Raw genomic sequence first — 19,941 nt, forward strand, 5'->3', positions numbered from 1 at the left:
TCATTTAGCTACTTGATCGAGCTTGTGAAGAAATCCTTCATTTTCTTCCTTGTGAAAGATAGAAGCATTGAAACTCAGATGATTTGAGGAAGCAGCCTCAAACTTAGTCCAGAGCTCTCTCTTCAGTGTGGTTTCACCAGGCAGTTTTCCTTTTTGGGTACTCTCTAAATCCTTCCAGAAAGGAGTGGAAAGCGAGAGTGAATTGTTGGGAGTTGTTGGAAGCGGCTTTTCATCTGATGTTTCCAGCAGTTTACAAGTCTTTGGGGGTGATAAGAACCAATCAAGTGTCTCACAAACTTCCTTTCTTCTGTTAGCAACCCCAGGAAGAAGCTGCACGCCAAATAGATTTAGGTTCTTGGTAATGGATCTGTTGGAATGTTCATCTTCGAGGTCAACAAATAGCTCGGCGACATTGTTACTCTCAGGAAGCTCAGAAATCTCTACATCAGGATGCGACTCAATGATTGGATTAAGAAACCCAGAGCTCCTTGGTAAGCATGGAGTTGAAAGCTGAAGATCACTTGTTTCTCCAAAAGAGCAAGACTCTGATAAAACAATTGGTGCTGGCTTTTCTTCCACTCTAGCGAGATAATGTTGGGCAGTAGCAGGGCTAAATGAAGATGGAGGTAACTCATGAGGCTTTGGATGAGCTCTATCAATGAATATCTTGAGTGCAGATTTGGATTGCCCTGGGCACTTTGAGGTGCATGTTCTGTTTTTGGGTAGTGGTGTGAGCAGAAATAATTGTTTTCCGCAATCGACCATACAGGTGTCAGCACGCCAAGAGACTAGTGGTGAAGGTGAAACTGCAAGTTCAAATCCAGGTTCTGATTTAGGTTCATTTCTGTTGATCTTGACAACATCTTCATCTTGCATGCCACCATCTGTTGGAGCAGCATCAAGGGATTGTTGTAGTCTCGGGAGCCATGGCTGAATAAGATTTTAAAAAATAAAATCATACATTACCATTCAAGAATGGCTCCTGCTCAATCCAATCTTAAAAAACATAGTGGACATTATCAAAATGATAATTTTCTACAAAACACAACACCAATGAATGTAATACCAGAGATGCTTAATAGCTTTAAAAAAACTAGTAACCTTCAAAGATGCATGCATATCTGATAACACTTTCCACAAGGAATCAATATCTTGGTTTGCCTTGATGCCTTTTCCTTTATTCTCAATGGCTTGAGCAATTATTTCATCAACCTGCAAAACAGCTAAAAAGTTAATTAAAAGATTAGAAGCTAAAAAGTCGGAATAGAAGCTACAAACTTTCAAATGTTAAGATATCAAATATTACATCAACAAACAGCAAGCAACCATTATCTGTACGATCATCATAATAATAATCCATTCAATACGATACAGAACCAAGAAAACCAATTATCAACTTTTTGCATGGGAAGAGCAGGGGATCCTTATCGCATTGTAGGTAGGAGGCAGTATGACACAGAAGAGAAGGGGAAAAACGCCATTTAGATTGAATCATTCACTATGTTTTAGGCAATTCGTCTGGATAGTATTAACAAAGTTAAATATAAACCATATATGACAACTTAATATGCATAAACAATAGTCCTAGTAGATGATTGTACAGATCCAACCACTCAGTCAAAGAAAGTTAGGAAAAAAAACGCATTATTTCATGAAAAAAATGCACTCACCGTTGCTTTGCGAGATGGTGATAAATCTAGGGTTTATAGAGGCGAACCTGGGCGACGACACTGGCTAGGTCGGCGCGAGCAAGCAGGAGGCGATCGACGCCACAGTCGTGCTCGTTCGCTTCCTCCGAACTGTTGCTCTTCTTGCGCGAACGGAGGAGGGTGTTGCGCCCGCCGTTCGATATGTCCCCGAGAGGTCTCCTCGCCGCCGATTTCGCTCGAATGCTCTTCATCGTCCCTCGCACCTCAGCCTTCTCCTTCCCAGCGAGTCGATCGGATCCAAAGGGACGAGAATCTAGGGTTTCTACGAGCAAGAACAGAATCGTGTCGCGAGACTTCCCCAACGGATCTATTCTAAGTTTGAAAATAGTTGGATATTTATGGATTTTCAACAGCCTTTTTGAGCTGATTATATTGGGCTGAACTGGGCCGGCCCAATATAATATAAATTAATAATATAGTTTACTAATGTTCCATTACCTCCTTTCATTTTTCAAACTTTTCATTTAAGTACATGATAAATCTAATTTTATTTGATACCAAGTAAACTTACTAACTCATCTGGGTTGAGTTGTCTATATAAGCCCTAGGGGCATGATTGAATTGGTTACTACGGAACAGATTTATTAAAATTGATAAGGGTCGAATCTTGACGAAGTCGAGATAATGTTCTTTCCGTAGTAGTCAACTGCAACTTTATAATTTACCTCCTCACAGGTGGTCATAGGATCAATCGTATGAGACTGTTAGGTGATAGATTCTATCTTTTACTGAAAAATTGTCTATGTAGATTTGATATACTATAGAGTGTTAAAATAAATGTGTAAAATAAATTAATAGGTGATAATTAATTAAGCATCTACATGTTTAATGTTTAATACGATTGTCTATTGGAATTAATATGTTGGAATGAACATGAGAATGCTACTTAAAATAAAAATACATGATAATCATTGTGAAACAAATCAAGTCAATTTCTCATTCAAAAAGTACACAATTTGTATGGAAACTAATATTTGGATTATTAATATGATATTACATAGGATTTTATTTGGTGAATAATCCAAATTGATTAGCGATGCAATACAAACTTCTCTGAAAGTTTACTTCAAATAATTAATATAATTTAATGTTATATTTAATTTTTCTAAAACTGTGATCAATTTTACACTTTCTAAAAATGAAAATTTTGGTTAAAAAAATAGATAGCCAAGAAAAATATTAGTTCTTTTTTATTTATTTATGAGAAATTAATAAATGGCAAATAGTTTCTTTTGTTTGTTATTTGAATCATAATATTTTTAAAACAATGCAACCGAATTTAGCACGTCGAGGTTTCCTTTAGAAATTGTTTAAAAGAAAAGAAAATGAGAATGTTTCAAAAAAAAAAAATGAAAGAATAACTTAAATTAAAAAAACGGCTGTTAATGTTGCTGCCCAGGATCGAACTGGGGGCCTTTAGTGTGTAAAACTAACGTGATAACCACTACACCACAGCAACTTCATATTATGGGGCGGAATTTATCCTATTGAGGTTTTATTTATAAATTGTTTAAAAGAAAAGAAATGAGAATGTTTCAAAAATGGAAAATAATTGTTGCTGCCCAGGATCGAACTGGGGACCTTTAGTGTGTAAGACTAACGTGATAACCACTACACCACAGCAACGTCGTGTTATGACTTTGAAGTTTATTATTATTATAAATATTTAATTATCCATTTTAGATATTGCTGAGATTTCTTACAGGCCTCTAGTGGAGAGTTCAAACTTTAAAGTATTTTAAATTTAAAGTTGCCATTGAGGTGCTTTAACATAGTTGTCTAAACTATTTTTGATGAATATAACCTTTAGTCTATTTTCTTTTAAAGTTCATAATGAATGGCAAAAATAAGTTCTATTGAGAGTCTCTTCTACCATCAGCTATCAACTGTACTAATCATTGCAGAAAAAAAAAAAACTACTGCTACTACTTTAATAGAAGCTACAGGATGATGATCACGTTATCTGAAATTGATGAATTAATCGAAAAGAGGAAAAAGAAATTAACTTGTGTTGATAGCACTTCTTGTTTAGCTTCAATTACATCTGTGCTTGCAGAATTCCACAAAGAAACAGTTAAGTGACTCTTATGGCCCCAAGGCATAAATTTTAGGTGATGAACTATTCTTGTTCAACCTTGTGCTTGAAATTCTGAGCTCCAGATCTAGTGCATGTGGGACTTCACCGGATGAATTGGGCATCTGACAAGGGCAAGAATCCAGATGATTAATCATTTCTTGTTCTTCTTCTATTGGTGAATTCAGATCTATCATTGCAGCCTGAGGTTCAAAAGAGATCAAGAAAACAAGCATATATCAAATGATCAGGAAGATTGATTGCACGAGATCAATGAAACTACCACATCCAAGAGAGTCGATCGACGCTTCTTTTTGCTGAGGCTGTTTTGTCTGAGGAAATACTTTTGAGCATGACTAGCTACTTGTGTTGGGGTTCTTGTGATAACAAAGGTCCTGGAGATGCCTCTCCAATCTCCTTTTCCAAGCCTCTCAAGTCCCATCAGAAATTGTCTGTGTTCTTCCTCAGTCCATGGAACACCTATCGATAATATATATATAGCAATTCAAGCTCAAGCAAATTAAATAATGATAAGAATCAAGAAGACAGAATATGATGGCTCACCCTTCTTCCTCTCCTGTGTTCTGCCACCAAGACCATCAGAGAGATAGCCATTAGAAATCCTCTCGGTGGCTTCATTAACTGAGCCAAGGGAAGATGTCGATGAAGAAGGAGAAGTAGCAGCAGAAGGATAATTGTGGGAGAGGCACTCCACGCTAAAGCTCTTCTTCATCACTGAAGCCATATGCAGCTCTACCCCAAATAGCTTCACTCCAACTCCTCCAACCATGCCTCTTGTGATGATACAAGTCCTAGAATTGTGACCATAATTGCCACAATGAGAACATTTCCTCACCATTCTCAACCTCCACAAACTAAATCCCTACAATCCTCTCTCTCACAAGGCTATATATAAGAACTGACTGAATGCTGGATCTCAACGTTAGTGGAAATAAAGTTCAGGTCTCATTGGTGGGCAGGCTTGTAGTAAGGTGTCACCATAATGGACACACAATTGGATGTGTATTTTACTCGACAAAACGTGTATAAATAGATCATTGCAACTTGAAGGAGTGCATGGCAAGTATCTTATGCGTTCTCTGATGCAATCAGAAGTCCTTTCTTAGTTGAATAATGAAGAAGAATCATCACTGTGAGTTCTTTAATGCAAATATCTCCTATGTATCATGTTGTATATTTATTCAGAAAATACCATAAGTTGCTTCCAGTCACTAGTCATTAATTAGTAACCAGTGAAAATTAAAGATTGTTTGAAGTTGACACAACACCTCAGGAGATCTCTAAACAAACTATTTCCTATTTCCATCATATTTCCATGGTTTTCTGAAATCAAATCTAACACTCAACTAGATACTACAGATTACTGAAGCTATTGCTTGGTATATATATAATGCACATACCCCACTAGTTCTCACACCATCACTACATAACATTTTAGAATCTTTGAGAGTGTGGCTGGATGCAACTGAGGAAGTTCCATCTGAAACATTTTGCCTTTAATTTGCTTAATTATCCGCTTTCTGAAGTGCTTGAATATCTTAATGATTTGGATGGATTACTTTCATTAGCATCTAATCTAAATCATTTTTTGGTTATTTAATATCACCTTCAACTTTAAATCTGTATAGAAGTTTCAACGACTTTAAAGAAACTAAAAACCTAAAGCATTTTGTAGTTATCTTTGTTATGACATGCATGCTTTGACATCCTCCTCTTGGAAACACAGAGATGGCACATGATTCTCATTTAGGTAAAGTACCATTGATTGAGGTGCACCAGATAAATATAAGGCTAAAGAATTAGATAGTGAAAGTGATGTGGATTGGGGTGAAGATTCCAAGACATATTTCTCGTCTTGTTTATTTCACATCAGCTCTTTCTTGACCTTGGTGGAGAAAGTAGGAAAAGCATTCATGTCTAAAGTAGCTGGCTAGCTAGTGGGAGATTGTCTTAAGCTGCAACAAGTGTGATTATATGCATGGTTTATGATAAGGATGCACCTTAGCTTCATTTCTGAATTCCTGATGGAACTCTTCTGCTACTGTTCGACTATAGCTCCTTTTGGAATTTCGATCACTGTGCCGTGCGCAAAGAAAAAAACACTCTTCTGCTTCACCTTTAATTTGATGATCTCCAATCTATATATTCCGATGTAACTTCATTTATATTTGCTGTTTTTTTACCCAAAGGCACACTTATGATTGGGTAATGCCTAAAAGGCGCATCAAAATTTGATAATCTCCTAAATAATTAAACTGAACCGTACTAAATTAAAAAAATAAAAATAAGAACTTAATTATTTCATCGAATTTTGTATAAAAGTTATTGATGATCTTAAAAATTTATTTATTTTTTAATTTACGTCATTAAAGTCAAGATAATCTACTAAATTTATTTATATACGTATTTTTTTTAATTTGAGAATTTTAATAAAAAATTTAAAATACAAAAAGAAGATTAATAAAAAAACTTATAAAATTGAAGGAAGATTAATAAAATAAATTACTATTTTCTCAATTTTTTAATAACTAATTAAGAGAGATAAAATAAATCCGAAGGAGAAGCTGTAAATAAATTTAAGAGATTATCAGGAGTTTAAAGGTGTAAATAAAAAAATAAATTTTTTAGATCATCAATCACTTTTATATGAAATTTTTTGATCAAATAATTATTTTTATTTAATTTTATTTGATTCAATCGATTTAAATAAAAATTTTAACTATTTTTTAATTCAAGATTTAAAAGATGAGAGGGATATAATCAGAAAAAACTACGCCCTTTAAAAAATATAAAATATTGATGCATTACTCAACTTTAAATGCGGCTGAGGGAATTAAAAAGCCCTTCATATTCTGATAAATCTTCTCGATCGCAACATTAATTCCTGAGCAAAATATATATGATATAGAAAGAAAACACGTGGCAATGTCAGAAAGCAACAGATATTATTATATATCGTGTTAAGTCGTTCAGTGTACTGCTGCGTTTGTAATTATTACTCAGTTATGAAAAAAAGAAGAAAAGACAAGCTGTGCTTGTTCTTTATATATATATAAATTGAATATCTTCTTTGAGAATCCAATCCAGATAATATATGATAATGATACTTTTTCACGTACATTACCTTCGATTACTATATATTTATTGTGAAGAATGGATGATGTGAGCAGTGAGCTCATTAAACCACTGAGAGAACTCACCGATCTCAATTATATATTTAATCAATCATTCTGGAGAGAATGTGAATAACTAACCTCTTTCTTGGAAAATTCTTTACACTCTCGTTCATGTTTATTTTTCAATTCCAATTCTTTTAAGTCCATTAATAGGTTCCGTTAAAACTTATTAATAGACTTAGCAAATTTGATTAGACTCATTCTAAATCCGGTAGGTTTTATAGTGATCCTAAGTCTTATCATAGCCTAAGTTATCAACTTGGAGTCATACGTACCTAGCCGTGCTTAGAATGGTTTATAAAATTTAGACTTTATGTTTATTGACTTGGACTGATAACTTAGCTTAGAATGCTCATAACCAATTATGCACGCCATATATATCTTCTATACACTCTTCTCGTTCATTACATGTCTATTTTTTAGAATTTCAATTCCTTTATGTCCATCAATGATTTTATATCAAAACTCATCGATAGAATTAGCAAACTTTGATTAAATCCATTTCATATCTGATAGACTTTTACAGTGACCCTAAGTCCTATCATGCCCTAAGTTATCAGTTTGAAATCATTTCTGATAATGTTCAAAAGGTTTTTAAATTAACATTATAACAGTGGTGCTAATCCTTGGAAACTAGCACCGTCGTCGTTCTATGAAATTAACATAACGTTATGGTTTTGTTCTTCAAATAATAGCACCACAGTTGTGCTCCTCTTTAAAACTAGCACTAGATTTTCTATTAATTGGCTTAAACCCATAACTTAACTTAGGAGGTTCAGAATCAATTATGCACACCATACCTACCTTCTATACACTCTTCTCGTCTATTACATGTTTGTTTTTTTAGAATTCGAATTCTTCTAGTCCATCAATGAGTTTCGGTTAGAATTTATTGATGTACTTAACAATCTCAAATTCTGATAAGTTTTTGTAGTGACCTTGAGTCCTATCATCCCTAAGTTATCAAATTTGGAGTCATTCCCAATAATGTTCAAAAGGTTTTAGAAAAAAGGTAGATTCACTACCTTAATAGCCTCCTTAGAGTCGGTCCAATGGATATAGAGGGAGGTTCATTCAGGTACATAGGCGTTAGGCGCATAATGAGATCGACCCTAGGTGGTCATCTCTTAGAATCGACCGTTGACTATTACGTCAATAATACCATGCACCCATTGTCTATGCTACGCCCTAAGGGCATTCCAAAAGGTTTTTAAAATTTTAACACATAGTAGTTGTATTCTTCAAATAATAACATCACAGTGATACTAATCCTTGAAAATCAATACCGTTGTTATGTGAAATCAATAGAACATTGTCATTTTATTTTTCAAATACGAGCATCACAGTGATGTTGCTTTTTACCAAAATAATTTTTTTAGTTATTTAATTTTTACTTTTTCTTTTTTATTTAATTTTATTTCTCTCTCTTGTAATTAGCCATTAAAAACGATTAAGAAAATAATAATAATAATAGTTTTTATTTTTATTAATGTTCCTTTAATTTTTTATTTTTTATTAATATATTTTATAATTTTATAATTTTTTATTAAAACTCTAAAAAAATAAAAAACATATAAATAAACTTAAGAGATTATCATGAGTTTAAAGGTGTAAATTAAAAAATAATTTTTTTTAGATCATCAATGACGACTTTTATATGAAACTTCTTGATAAAATAATTATTTTTATTTCTATTTTTTATTTAATTTAGTTTGATTGAATTTGACTCAATTCGATAAATAAAAAAATTATTATTTTTTAATTCAATATTTAAAAGATGTGAGGGATATAATAAGAAAAAACTATATACGCCCTTTAAAAAATATCAAATATTGATGCATAACCCAACTTTAAATGCGGCTGAGGTAATTAAAAAGCCCTTCATATTCTGATAAATCTTCTCGATCGCAACATTAATTCCTGAGCAAAATATATATGATATAGAAAGAAAACAAGTGGCAATGTCAGAAAACAACAGATATTATATATCGTGTTAAGTCGTTCAGTGTACTGCTGCGTTTGTAATTATTACTCAGTTATGAAAAAAAAAGAAGAAAAGACAAGCTGTGCTTGTTCTTTATATATATATAAATTGAATATCTTCTTTCAGAATCCAATCCAGATAATATATGATAATGATACTTTTTCACGTACATTACCTTCGATTACTATATATTTATTGTGAAGAATGGATGATGATGTGAGCAGTGAGTACTCAGTTATATATTTAATCAATCATTCTGGAGAGAATGTGAAAAACTAACCTCTTTCTTGTTAAGTTCTTCCTGCGAATGCATACGAACACACATACAACACAAATACGTACACTCACAGAACTTATATATAACGATACCAGTACAAACCTCATGTCTCTGGTACTTGTATGATATATTTTAATTATCTTCTGTCTTCTCTGCGTAGAACAGCTAATTAACTAGGTTCAGCTCTATCAGCCAAAAGCTAGAATTTTCTTTCATGTTGCTCTATTACTATGTGACATTCCTTCCAAATTACAATCTCCTCGATCACTTTACTATTTGCATGCTATTTTTCTTGACATTAAGTTGGTAATTAACTCAAAAGGATTTACTTTTATTTGCAATTTTGTTATGAATCATTATGCTATGTAGGTTGGGAATTATTTATATATAATCAATACATAAAAGAAAATTATGAGTTATAAGATAGAGATATCTATATTAGGGTGATGTGGAATTCAAAAAAGGAAAGGACGTGGAAGAGTGACAATATCATACCGTTTTGGATATATATGTGAATTTCATCAGATGTTCTGTGGGGGACTCTCACAAAGGAATGATTGGGAAGTTCCTGTTAAGAGATCCATTGGAACCGTACGAGTGTGTCCCACGTAGTGCACGGTTGAATTTTTAAAAAGGGGATCGATCAGTTGATAGGACCATATGTATATTGGAAATGGTAAACAAGATTCTAAAATGATAAGATGGAGATATATATGTGATTGAAATAAATAAAATTTAAAAATAAAATTATGAAAACGTAAGTTAAAGTAAACAATATCGTACTATAATCACTACTGCATCACCTTAATTATCAGTTATTACAACAATAAATTTCTTAATTATTTCAAATCCTTTTGTTTAATTTATTGTCACTGAAAATAATAGGAGTGGGCACGTGCTCATTAATTAATTATAGAATGACAGCGCACCTTTGTCATTATTATTATTATTATTATTAAAAACCTTTCTTTTTGTCTATAAAATATTATTGATTAATAATAAAATATATAGGACAAGAAAAATGGAGATGCATAGCGCACAGGTCGATCGTCGTCGTGTATCTTCAAACCCGCACCGGACATCGTTCTCCGGCGTCTGATGCCGCCGCCGTTGACCTCTGACGCGCGCTGACTTATTCGCATCCCGAAGGGGCCGGAAAATGGTATCTCGTCGTCAGTTCCATCGGGATAACTCACTTGCTTTGCTCATCTCCGCCTCCAGCGCTTCCATCTGCGTCTCCAACTTCTTCAGCTTCTCGTTCATTCGGTTCAGTCGCTTCCTCGCCGCCTCATCTGCAGAAGCTTTGGTGCGAATTCCATTTTCCTAAAAGTCTCGACACAATTTATTTTGATTTAAGCAAAGGAGGAAGTCTCGAGATCGAGCGAGTACCAAAGCGGGCGACGAACTCGGAGACGGCGATATCATGGCCGGTCTCGGCGATGACGGTGGCTGAGGATGCGGCGCCGGCGACGACGTCGATGGTCTCTCGAGCTACTCCCCGTGCTTTGCTTGACCCAACCTCTTCTTTCCTCGCCAGCATGGATGCAGGAGAAGACGTACGGTGGGCTCGTAAATCTCCGAGTATAATTTGCTCTCCTCGGTTGCCTGGCTGCCATTGATATAGAACTGCAAGTTTCCTTGGAGAAGGGGTTGTGGTGAGTGAGGATGACAGATCTTGTGTGGCATCGGCGAAGGTCAAAGTTTCTGAATTGGCTTACATTTGACTGCCGGTTGCAAGGAGATCGATGATTAGGTTGGATTGGTCAAAGATTCTTGTTTCTTTTTTCCCAAGGAAGAATGTGGAATCAATCGCGTTCTGTTCTTCCAATTTTCCACGTCACGTGTTTCTTATTTACACACCAATTCAATTCATAAACAGTGAGAAACTCTGCTGCCGATCGATCGATCCTTGTCGATCGATAGCTTTCAAAAGAAACGATCAATGAATGAGCAACGAATTGTACTCGGTAAATTGCAGTAGCAAAAGGAGGAGGAAAGAAAGGTTCCTTGCTGAGGAGGATGTCAGAACCAGCAAATTATTTAAGTCTCGAACTGGCGTCGTCGAGCCGGAGCGTGGGAGATAATGCCTTGAGAAAACGTGCACGTATGGCTGATATCCAGTCAACCACGGAGTCAAAGTCAATGCCCAGAGTCAACAAAATCCAGGTGCTTCTCATCTTAAGAATACCGAGGACTCCCAGAATCGACGGCCAGCAGCTGTCGGGCCCATCCACTTGATCTGCCTACAAATTAACACGTGTCGCAGTGGGCCTGCCCTTTTATCCGGTGGATTCCTTCATCGCCGATTTCTTCTCCGTCGCTCTCCGTCGAACGGAACCCTAATGTCGTCGGCGGTCATTAAATAACGACGCGGTCTAACGAGGCGCCGACGCGGAGAAGGGAAACACGGCGAGCAAGAGAGATAAGGAGGGAACGGGGGAGTAGAGTTTGATCCTGCAGATGGAGAAGCGGGATGCTGCGCCGACGAGGCCGCCGAAACCGGGGATGCCTTACCGAGAGGACTTCTGGAGCGAAGGGGAAACCTCCGTGCTTTTCGACGCCTGGGGTGATCGCTACATCGAATTCAACCGAGGGAACCTCCGGCAGAAGCAGTGGCAAGAAGTCGCCGACGCCGTTAACTACCGACGCGGAGCCGGACGCCGACCGTTACGCACCGATGTCCAGTGCAAGAATCGGATCGACACGCTCAAGAAGAAATACAAGGTCGAGAAGTCCAAGGTTGCTGACGGCGGCGAGAGCCAGTGGCCCTTCTTCTCCCGCCTTGATGACCTCATTGGATTTGCCCTACCTCCGAACTCCAAGAAGCAATCCGTGTCGCCGCCACCTCTCGCTTTTCCAACGCCTTCGCATCGAAAAGGCTCTGCCTTGCCCGTTGCCTCCGCCGTGCGACCAGCGGAAAGCGTGCGGCCGCTGTTTCCACAGCTGTAGACAACGCTTTCTTCAGGCGTGCTGCGGCGGCGGCGGCAGCTGCAACAGCTGCAGATGATGACGACGACGATGAGCAGGAGGAGGAAGATGAGGGATCAGATTCGTTATCAAGGTCGTCGTCAAGGTCTGGTAGAGGATTGAAAAGGGAGAGGGAAGAAGAGGGCAGGGCGTTCGTGAACTGGCTAAGGCAATCATGAAGTTTGCTGAGATATATGAGAGAGTGGAGGAGTCAAAGCAAAAACAGATGCTTGAGCTGGAAAAGCAGCGGATGGAGTTTGCTAAGGCGTTGATGTTCCAGAAGATGCAGATCATCGTGGATTCGCAGATGCAGCTTGCCAAAATTAAGCGTTGGAAGCGATCTGATACTGGTAAGAGAGTTGGTCTTTCACTCCACCCTACCCGAGCCCATTTGTAGGTTAGATATTCTTCTTGGTCAATGCCTACTTATATACATATGCTCACACATTGAGGTACTGAATCATCTTTTCCTAATGTGAATTGGAACTGTAATTTGTATTCATGCCATGAATTCTGTCTGAATTTTCCTTTACTTTTCTTTTCTTCTTTTTTAATCTTTGGCACAATTATTGCTAGAATTATGAACTAGGTATATGTGAAATTTTATTGTGTTTTTGTTGGTATATCTAGCTACAAAAAACCAATGGATAATGGCTAAGTTGATTTGCACAGATAACATCATTAGCATCAAGGATTCTATGAGGTTTTGATGCACTGTTGTTGAAGGTTAAGATTCACTCAATTTTTATCTGATTAGGATTGATTTACCGAGGTTTGGTTGTTTCATTGATTAAGTGGTCCATGATAAGTCCTCTTGCTTTAAATTTTCCAAGCATTTCCTAAATGAAAAAAAAATTCACCAAATTTAAATTTGATTTGATAATGTTGGTCATCCATATCCTAGTCAAATAGGAGATGCAAATTTTGATTTTCAAATTATCTATTCCTTCGTAGAATTTCTTGTTTCTACCCAATAATTATATGACTTGAATAAAAAGACACTCTAGAGGTTCCTACCTTCTGTATATGCATCTTTGAAGGATAGTGTTTGGTTGAAGGGTTTGTGTTTCTTGAGATCTACAGCCTTGTTAGGGTTATGTTCAAGAGAAATGAAGGACATTATATCCTTAGTCAATCCAACTTAAGTATAACGGGCAACAAGTTAGTGAAACTTCCTGTGCTATTGATTCTTGATCGAGTGATTACATAAGATTTTTCTCCTTCAGTTGTGTTTTCCTTGTTTTTTGGTTGTGCGTGTTAGTGGGTCAGAATTTGTTGCTACTTCTTGTGTACTTCCTCAATTGCTTTTGTTCTTCAACTTCATCCCATGTGAATCATGATCCTGGTAATGAACTTATTTCACCCAGTTCCCTCTCACTCCCTTGATGCAATTTAAAGAGCTTGTCATGTTGGTTTTGAGCATTGTTGTGTTCTTGGTGCTCTAGATAAAGCTCAGAATCATCTGTGTCTCCTCCTATGTCTTCTATTGCGGTGAGGAAGGTAATGAATCTGTCATATTGGACTTATTCTTGCAGCAATCATATCACCATTCCAATTGGGTGGCAATGATCCTGGGTGATGAGATTAATGACCATACTCAAAATGATTACCCCACTCAGAAATTAACTATTTTATTGTTTGCAAGATCTATAATCCCTAATTCTGTGTAGCTGTGACCCTTGTTAGATACAAACTTTGATTACAGAGCTAATCCTGGAATTGCTAATGTTGTCAGTCAGCATAACTGGAAATTTATTTTTGTTGTTAGATGTATCAGTGATGGCATTTAATTTTTAATTCCTTCTCTTGAATGCATCATTCGTGAATGTGCTTGCCCTTTCTGCAGACAGTTATTTGTAAGTTGGCTAACGAAGAGATGGTGGTGGACTTGGAGGATTCATCATCCAGGAAAGTTTTAGCTTGTCGAACAGAAGCACACAGAGGGCCTGTAAGTCGGCATCTTGATATCTTATTAATAGCTTTAGGAACGTTTGAACTAATTTAGTAAATTTCTGGTCGAAGTCAACCCAACTTCAAAATAAAGCAAGATTATTCAGTGCCTGAGAGAATCTCTGAGATTTGAGAATGCTACTGGTTAGTGGGACATCCAACTACTTGTAATCACCTTTGCCTTTGATTGAAGAAAGAAAAAAAAAGGGCAGTTAGATTGAAACACGTGCTTTTTGACTTTTACCTCGAGTCAACGCCATCCTTAGATTGTGTGAATCCATTCCCTGGCCACTTCTCCGATTTGTTCAACATGGCCGTTAGAATTTATCACCGCCACCACCACCACCTTACCCATTATAAACCCTACCCTTCCCTCACTTCTCTCCATCCGATTAAAGCTCTTTTGGCTAACTCAGTTTTCATGCATGCTTCTCGATCTCATGGACGACGACAACAACTGGGATCTATACGCCGTGGTCAGAGCCGCCAGCTCCTTCGCCATTAGCGGCGGCGACTCCTTATCCAACTCCAAGGAGGAGGAGGAGGATGTACGAGTTTCAAAAAACGACGACCTTTTCAGCTTCTGCAAGCCCATAGAATTCCATCGACAAGCACTGAAACAGCAGCAAGTGCCGGTCCTCTCCCTCACCGCTCCTCTGCTCTCCAATCGTCAGCAGAGCAGGCGAGCCCCCAGGTTGACCCCCCAAACTCCCCGTTCCAAACTAAGGTACATAACTCTTTCCCTCGCCTACCATTCGATCTCTGTGGACGTCATGGAACTCGATCGCAGGAAGAATCAGCAGAACAAGGTGACTTGCCAAGTGCCGGCGAATGGCGCCCAGCCGGACCTGTGGGCGTGGCGGAAGTACGGGCAGAAGCCCATCAAGGGCTCCCCTTATCCTCGGTATTGAATTATTTGAAATTGATGATCTGTTAATTAGTTTTTGCTATCTTTGGTTCGATCGAAACTTAGATTTTGTGGGCGGAAACAGGGGATACTACAGGTGCAGCAGCTCGAAGGCGTGTGAGGCAAAGAAACAGGTGGAGCGGAGCAGGGCGGATCCGGAGATGTTGCTTGATCAGTTACACGGCGGAGCACAACCACCCCGCCCCCGCCCATCGGAACTCACTCGCCGGAACCGCTCGCCGGAAGCAAATCTTTCCGTCGACGATCCCACCCGGCCAGGAACCAGCAAGCGGCCGCGACATGCACTTTTTGGACGAGAGCAGGAACTTTGACGACCATTTCCATCATTCGACGGCGCCGGCAGACGGTCACTCATCGAGTTCCATTACTTGATTTGATGTCGCCGTCGAGCAATTTTAAGGATAACTATTCTCACAAGCTTTAAGACGATCTAAGGCTGCACAAGCAATCCGGCGTCAGCTCGCAACAAAAAATATCCGGTGGAAGTCAACTCACACAGAAACAGAGAGTTTTAAATTTTTAGGAGATGGGTTGGCACATCTACTAATGAAGTTGTATTTAGCTCTGTAGCACAAATCAGATTTGACTTTGTGTATCCTTTCTCGCTAAAGCATGGCGAAAAGAATATGAAATTTCTCTAAACTACTAAAATAGTTTTTTTAAAAAAAAATTCAGTTTTGACCTAGAACAACTTGTTTTTTCTATAAAGAAAATCTTATAATTTGAATTTTCAAAAATAATGGGATTCCAATATATGGTATTTGAACCTATTTACCTTTATATTTAAAAAATCCAGACATTTCAGTTTTTAAAGTAACAAATAGATTAAAAATTTTCATATTTATTTTTCATAATTATTATCATATAATATCAAATGAACAATTCGAATCTATAAGCAATTACGAAATTATAGTGGTTAAAATTGAATCTGTATTATAATAATTATAAATTGTAATTATTAGAGCATCTCCAATGCAGTTGTTAATGCGGGTATTATAATACTCTTTAGTGTTAAACACCAATGTGGAGGGGTGTTATAACACCCCTCGCATTTAAGTGACAGTGGGATGGGCTAGCCCTCTAGCTGGCCCACCTCACATGTAATTTTTTTAATTATATTTATTAAACGGTTAGTTTTAACGACTATTAACTGATTAGTTTTAATTTTTATTAAAAAAATATAAATTTTAAAATTAAAAATTAAATAAAATAGTTAATTTTTTAACGGTGGGACTCATAAATAATGAGTATTAATGTTCAAAAGAATGTGACTGAAAGAGGTATGTTGTTATAATAAGTATGTGACATGGTGAAGTGGAGGGTGTTATAACGAGGATGGATTGTGGATGCTCTTACAATATAAATATTTTTAATTAGATTAAGTATGTATTGTAATAGTTATAAAATTATAATTATTATAATATATGTACTAATTATGATTTTATATAACGCGCATGATTAGTTAAGACTTAGATAGAAAATAATTATATATATATATATATATATATATTATATGTGAATTACGGATGAAATGAGATATTTTTTATAAAAAAATAAAAAAGAATGCTTTTATGATTTTAAAAAAAATTAAGAGCGTTCGTTTTTTACTTTTGCTTTTGATAAGGTCCAAGGCCTGACAGGGAGAGTGTAGGTGGGGTACTACCTAGTGTTTGAGCACGTGTTGTGTGGGCGTTGGGTCGTTAACTAGCTTACTTTTAATGGGCTAGCGCCTATAGGCATCGTGGCGAACGGTGCACTTCTGATAGTGGAATTAGAATCTAAGATGGATACGATAATGAGATCGTGGGCTTAGATGGATACGATAATGAGATCGTGGGCTTAGATGGATTATGGATACGATAATGAGACTTTCACATTTCAAATCCCATCCGATTGGATTTGAGTGAGTCGGCAATAATTCATAGTTACCCATTTCAACTGGTACCTCGCGATCTTTGTCGGCCTAGAGATATAGATAACCTTTTCTCGAATTTATTTATTGAGTGAAATTAAAATATAATTTATACATTGATCTTGAGGTCAGGTAAAGATCCGTGTGGTAGGTTGTGAACTGGATCAATATAGAAGTCATGTGATCGAGCCGTGTGGCAAGGTTCGAGTGTAAATTTTTCGAGTTCTCGATCGCTCGACTCTCAATTTAAAGAGGCTTGACAGTTATTAGAAAGTAAAAAGACATTATGGTTATTATTGAGATGCATCCCTTGATTTCTCTCTTCTCTTCTAGTATGTTATTTTCTACTATTTTATATCATTTACTTTACTATATTTTTAAAATTTATCATTTTATATTATTATTTAGGCTCCTTGATGGTTAGGCATCAGGAATCCTATAATATAGTTATTTTCTTCAGAAATAGATCACTTATCAATCTAAATTGATTTAAAGAAATCAACTCCTTCAATCGAGCCCCCTATTGACTCATTCAGTCAAGTTCTCTTATAGATTCCTTCAATCAACTTCTCGAGTCGACTCTCCTTTATCAAATTCTTGTTGAGTCATCACAAAAGTCAACAATATCAAATTCCATAACATTTGACTCATTTTTTTTTAGACCAGAACATACACGATCTCTAAAACATCTGATTTTTTAATTTAGCTAACAAAAAAAATGATAATTTAAGTTGCATTGACTTAATTGTCACCCACGGAACTACACTATCAAGTAAAAAGCTAATACTCAACATCCTTTGATTTGATCTTCATTTGTAGTTGAAGACTAACCAGAAACTTAGCATTGGAAGCTCTTATCAAAAATAAAAGAAAATGGACCTTTTATCTTTTTACGGATTTTCACTGGCTCTACGGCAGCTTTTAGTATGGCAGATGCAAACGGTAGGAAAAAGAGTAAAGCCTCTCTTATCTTTTTTATCATGCATCCCTAAAATGAATCAAATGAATTCGATCTTTCTTTCTTTCTTTTATTCTTTCTTCTGTAAAATGAAAAAAATCAAAAAAAAGACCATGGCAATATTGCTGCTGTTATTGCTGCTTTATTTGCAGGGAGATCACATGCAATGTCCATCTGAAAAGCAAGAAGCTAGCCATGCCTTGAGCTTCACATGCTTTCACCTTCCTCGAGACTGCTGTCTTAATAAACAGGAAAAGAAGGACGTAGTAGAAGTTAAATCGAAGGTGACCAAAATAACACAAGATTTTGAGTTCTAGAGGGTCGAGAGCTCCACTTCCTCATCCATGTCAGAGAGCAAAAATACAGGTGGAATATTTTCACTGCTCGTGGAGGTGGAGAGATGAACGGAGAAGGCACAGAGTCCTCTGCCTTGCACAATATTTAAATGCTGCGGCTCGTTTGTCTCTTTTGATTTCCTTCTAGCCGAGCGTTTGAATTTCAAACTGCAGCAGCTGCTTGCGCTTTGCTCTTCAATCTGATGCCGAGGTCGAGGTAGGGATTTTTGTTTGTTTCTTTGTTTGTTTGTCTGGTGAGGCTTTTGTTTAGATCAGAGCGTTTGTTTCCTTTCCATGGCGTCCAGGGGATCAGATGCGTCGCAGCGGCAGTCGCCGCGGGTGCCGCTCCACCTTAAGAGCACCGCCAGCTCGGAGGCCAACGCCGTGCGGCGGCCCACCGGCAAGGAACGCAGCCCCAAGGTGTCCCCCCGTGGTGGTGTCTCGCAAGAGGTAGTGTATCTTCGATCTCCTCCACGTTGTCCTCCGTCGATGGGAACTGATGTGATTTTGTGAGGGATTGACTGAATTAGGGGAAAAGGGGCACGAAGCTGGTTGATCTGGAAACCAGGCTGAGTAAGGTGCAGGAGGAGCTCAAGAAGCTGAGGAATCGACTGGCCTCGGCGGAGGTCGCCAAGATCGAAGCCGAGCAAGCTCTCGTCACGGCCAAGAAGCGAATCCCGGCAGCCTCATCGGCCCCCAAAGAATTAGGCGAAGAAGATGAGCGTCCTCCCCCTCCGCGAGATGCTGCAGAAGAGGATAACCGAGGGCAAGAGAGCAAATCCGAAGGAGAAGCAGCCACTTCGCCAGAGACGATGGATGTATTCGAAGTCGTAATCCCAGCTGAGTCCGTACCGGAGGAGATGAAGACGATGGTCGCGAAGGAAGCCGTAGACGAGGACGGAAAGGAGAAAGAGGAAAAGAAGGGAGATGCATTGGTGGAGGATCTCAAGACCAAACTGCTCGAGAAGGAGAAGGAAGTGGAGATCCTGCTCGAAGAGAACATGATCTTCAAGACGCACGCCGCGGAAGAGGCGAAGAGGATCGCCAGCGCCGCGGAGGAGGCGGAGACGGAGCTGCGGGCGAAGCTGAGTTCGATGAAGGAAGAGATGGAAGAGAGCAAGGCGAGGGCGAGGCGGATGGCGGAGCAGCTGGAGGCGGCTGAGGGCGCAAAAACGGCGCTGGAGGAGGAGATGAAGCGGCTGAGGGTGCAGACGGAGCAGTGGCGGAAGGCCGCGGAGGCCGCTGCGGCAGCGGTGCTGGCGGACGACGACGACGACGAGGTGGACAAGCACATCGCAGCCTGGGCATCGCCCCTGGCGATGGAGGAGGGCGACTGGAGGAGGAGGAAGGGAGCTGGTATTCGAATGTTCTGGAAGAAGAAGAAGGGGCAGCAGAAGTGAAGCCGATCTGCAGAGACTACAATTATGCGCCTTCACCGGCTAGTCAAACTTCCCCCCGCATAATTTTTTTTTTGAATTTTGCATGTTGCCCTCATACTTCCTTCTTTTTCTTAAATGCCCTCCATAATTTCTAAATTTCCGTTTACCCCTCGAATTTAGACTCGCCGGATGGTCGAATGAAAGGTATTTTGTTAGTGATGGTTCTTGACGGACTGAATATATGAAATATACTAAACGTCGGAGGATGTTT

The 19,941-nt window shown here is 38.2% G+C and overlaps 5 protein-coding genes, 2 non-coding genes and 1 pseudogene across 8 annotated transcripts; 3 read left to right on the plus strand and 5 right to left on the minus strand.

The window, feature by feature from the left end:
• On the minus strand, positions 1 to 1,900 carry LOC141828845 (uncharacterized). Its single transcript, XM_074716229.1, has 3 exons — positions 1,718 to 1,900; positions 1,102 to 1,212; positions 1 to 930 (listed from the first exon to the last, which is right to left on the minus strand). Exons 1-3 carry the CDS (start codon positions 1,898 to 1,900, stop codon positions 1 to 3), a joined length of 1,224 nt encoding a protein of 407 aa, XP_074572330.1.
• Positions 1,901 to 3,095: 1,195 nt separating this feature from the next.
• On the minus strand, positions 3,096 to 3,168 carry TRNAV-UAC (transfer RNA valine (anticodon UAC)). Its single transcript has one exon. It is a non-coding gene; the product is annotated as a tRNA-Val (tRNA).
• Positions 3,169 to 3,262: 94 nt separating this feature from the next.
• TRNAV-UAC (transfer RNA valine (anticodon UAC)) lies at positions 3,263 to 3,335 on the minus strand. Its single transcript has one exon. It is a non-coding gene; the product is annotated as a tRNA-Val (tRNA).
• Positions 3,336 to 3,748: 413 nt separating this feature from the next.
• Positions 3,749 to 4,648, minus strand: LOC141830024 (transcription factor KUA1-like). Of its 2 annotated transcripts, none has more exons than XM_074717504.1 (3): positions 4,348 to 4,648; positions 4,067 to 4,263; positions 3,749 to 3,908 (listed from the first exon to the last, which is right to left on the minus strand). In XM_074717504.1, exons 1-3 carry the CDS (start codon positions 4,640 to 4,642, stop codon positions 3,795 to 3,797), a joined length of 606 nt encoding a protein of 201 aa, XP_074573605.1. In that variant the 5' UTR covers positions 4,643 to 4,648; the 3' UTR covers positions 3,749 to 3,794. The 2 variants fall into 2 exon arrangements, with proteins under 2 accessions (XP_074573605.1, XP_074573604.1); XM_074717503.1 differs by having other exon boundaries at positions 3,749 to 3,986.
• A 5,608-nt stretch (positions 4,649 to 10,256) lies between these two features.
• Positions 10,257 to 10,792, minus strand: LOC141828896 (uncharacterized). Its single transcript, XM_074716285.1, has 2 exons — positions 10,631 to 10,792; positions 10,257 to 10,542 (listed from the first exon to the last, which is right to left on the minus strand). The coding sequence occupies exons 1-2, from the start codon at positions 10,779 to 10,781 to the stop codon at positions 10,415 to 10,417; spliced, it is 279 nt and encodes a 92-aa protein (XP_074572386.1). The 5' UTR covers positions 10,782 to 10,792; the 3' UTR covers positions 10,257 to 10,414.
• A 777-nt stretch (positions 10,793 to 11,569) lies between these two features.
• LOC141829643 (trihelix transcription factor ENAP1-like) lies at positions 11,570 to 14,103 on the plus strand (annotated as a pseudogene).
• A 449-nt stretch (positions 14,104 to 14,552) lies between these two features.
• Positions 14,553 to 15,660, plus strand: LOC141828803 (disease resistance protein RRS1B-like). Its single transcript, XM_074716193.1, is given in 4 exon segments — positions 14,553 to 14,885; positions 14,949 to 15,062; positions 15,151 to 15,232; positions 15,234 to 15,660. Coding segments are annotated over 4 exon segments (723 nt in total). The 5' UTR covers positions 14,553 to 14,583; the 3' UTR covers positions 15,459 to 15,660.
• A 2,811-nt stretch (positions 15,661 to 18,471) lies between these two features.
• Positions 18,472 to 19,833, plus strand: LOC141829619 (interactor of constitutive active ROPs 4-like). The gene is made up of 3 exons (XM_074717134.1): positions 18,472 to 18,508; positions 18,597 to 18,741; positions 18,822 to 19,833. Exons 1-3 carry the CDS (start codon positions 18,495 to 18,497, stop codon positions 19,689 to 19,691), a joined length of 1,029 nt encoding a protein of 342 aa, XP_074573235.1. The 5' UTR covers positions 18,472 to 18,494; the 3' UTR covers positions 19,692 to 19,833.
• Positions 19,834 to 19,941: the final 108 nt, after the last annotated feature.

The sequence above is a fragment of the Curcuma longa genome, chromosome 5 (genome assembly GCF_044706935.1).
Source record: "Curcuma longa cultivar G26 ecotype Majalengka, Jawa Barat chromosome 5, ITB_CL_G26_1.1, whole genome shotgun sequence".
NCBI classification, from domain to species: Eukaryota; Viridiplantae; Streptophyta; class Magnoliopsida; order Zingiberales; family Zingiberaceae; genus Curcuma; species Curcuma longa.

Coding starts and splice junctions, on each gene's coding strand:
- LOC141828845 (XM_074716229.1), bottom strand. CDS start 1,900: ATGAAGAGCATTCGAGCGAAATCGGCGGCGAGGAGACCTCTCGGGGAC. Junction 1,213..1,717: donor TAGCCAGTGTCGTCGCCCAG/GTTCGCCTCTAT, acceptor GCTGTTTTGCAG/GTTGATGAAATAATTGCTCA. Junction 931..1,101: donor ATATGCATGCATCTTTGAAG/GTTACTAGTTTT, acceptor AATCTTATTCAG/CCATGGCTCCCGAGACTACA.
- LOC141830024 (XM_074717503.1), bottom strand. CDS start 4,642: ATGGTGAGGAAATGTTCTCATTGTGGCAATTATGGTCACAATTCTAGG. Junction 4,264..4,347: donor AACACAGGAGAGGAAGAAGG/GTGAGCCATCAT, acceptor TATTATCGATAG/GTGTTCCATGGACTGAGGAA. Junction 3,987..4,066: donor GATCGACTCTCTTGGATGTG/GTAGTTTCATTG, acceptor TTTGAACCTCAG/GCTGCAATGATAGATCTGAA.
- LOC141828896 (XM_074716285.1), bottom strand. CDS start 10,781: ATGCTGGCGAGGAAAGAAGAGGTTGGGTCAAGCAAAGCACGGGGAGTA. Junction 10,543..10,630: donor CGAGTTCGTCGCCCGCTTTG/GTACTCGCTCGA, acceptor TTCGCACCAAAG/CTTCTGCAGATGAGGCGGCG.
- LOC141829619 (XM_074717134.1), top strand. Junction 18,742..18,821: donor GTGGTGGTGTCTCGCAAGAG/GTAGTGTATCTT, acceptor TGACTGAATTAG/GGGAAAAGGGGCACGAAGCT.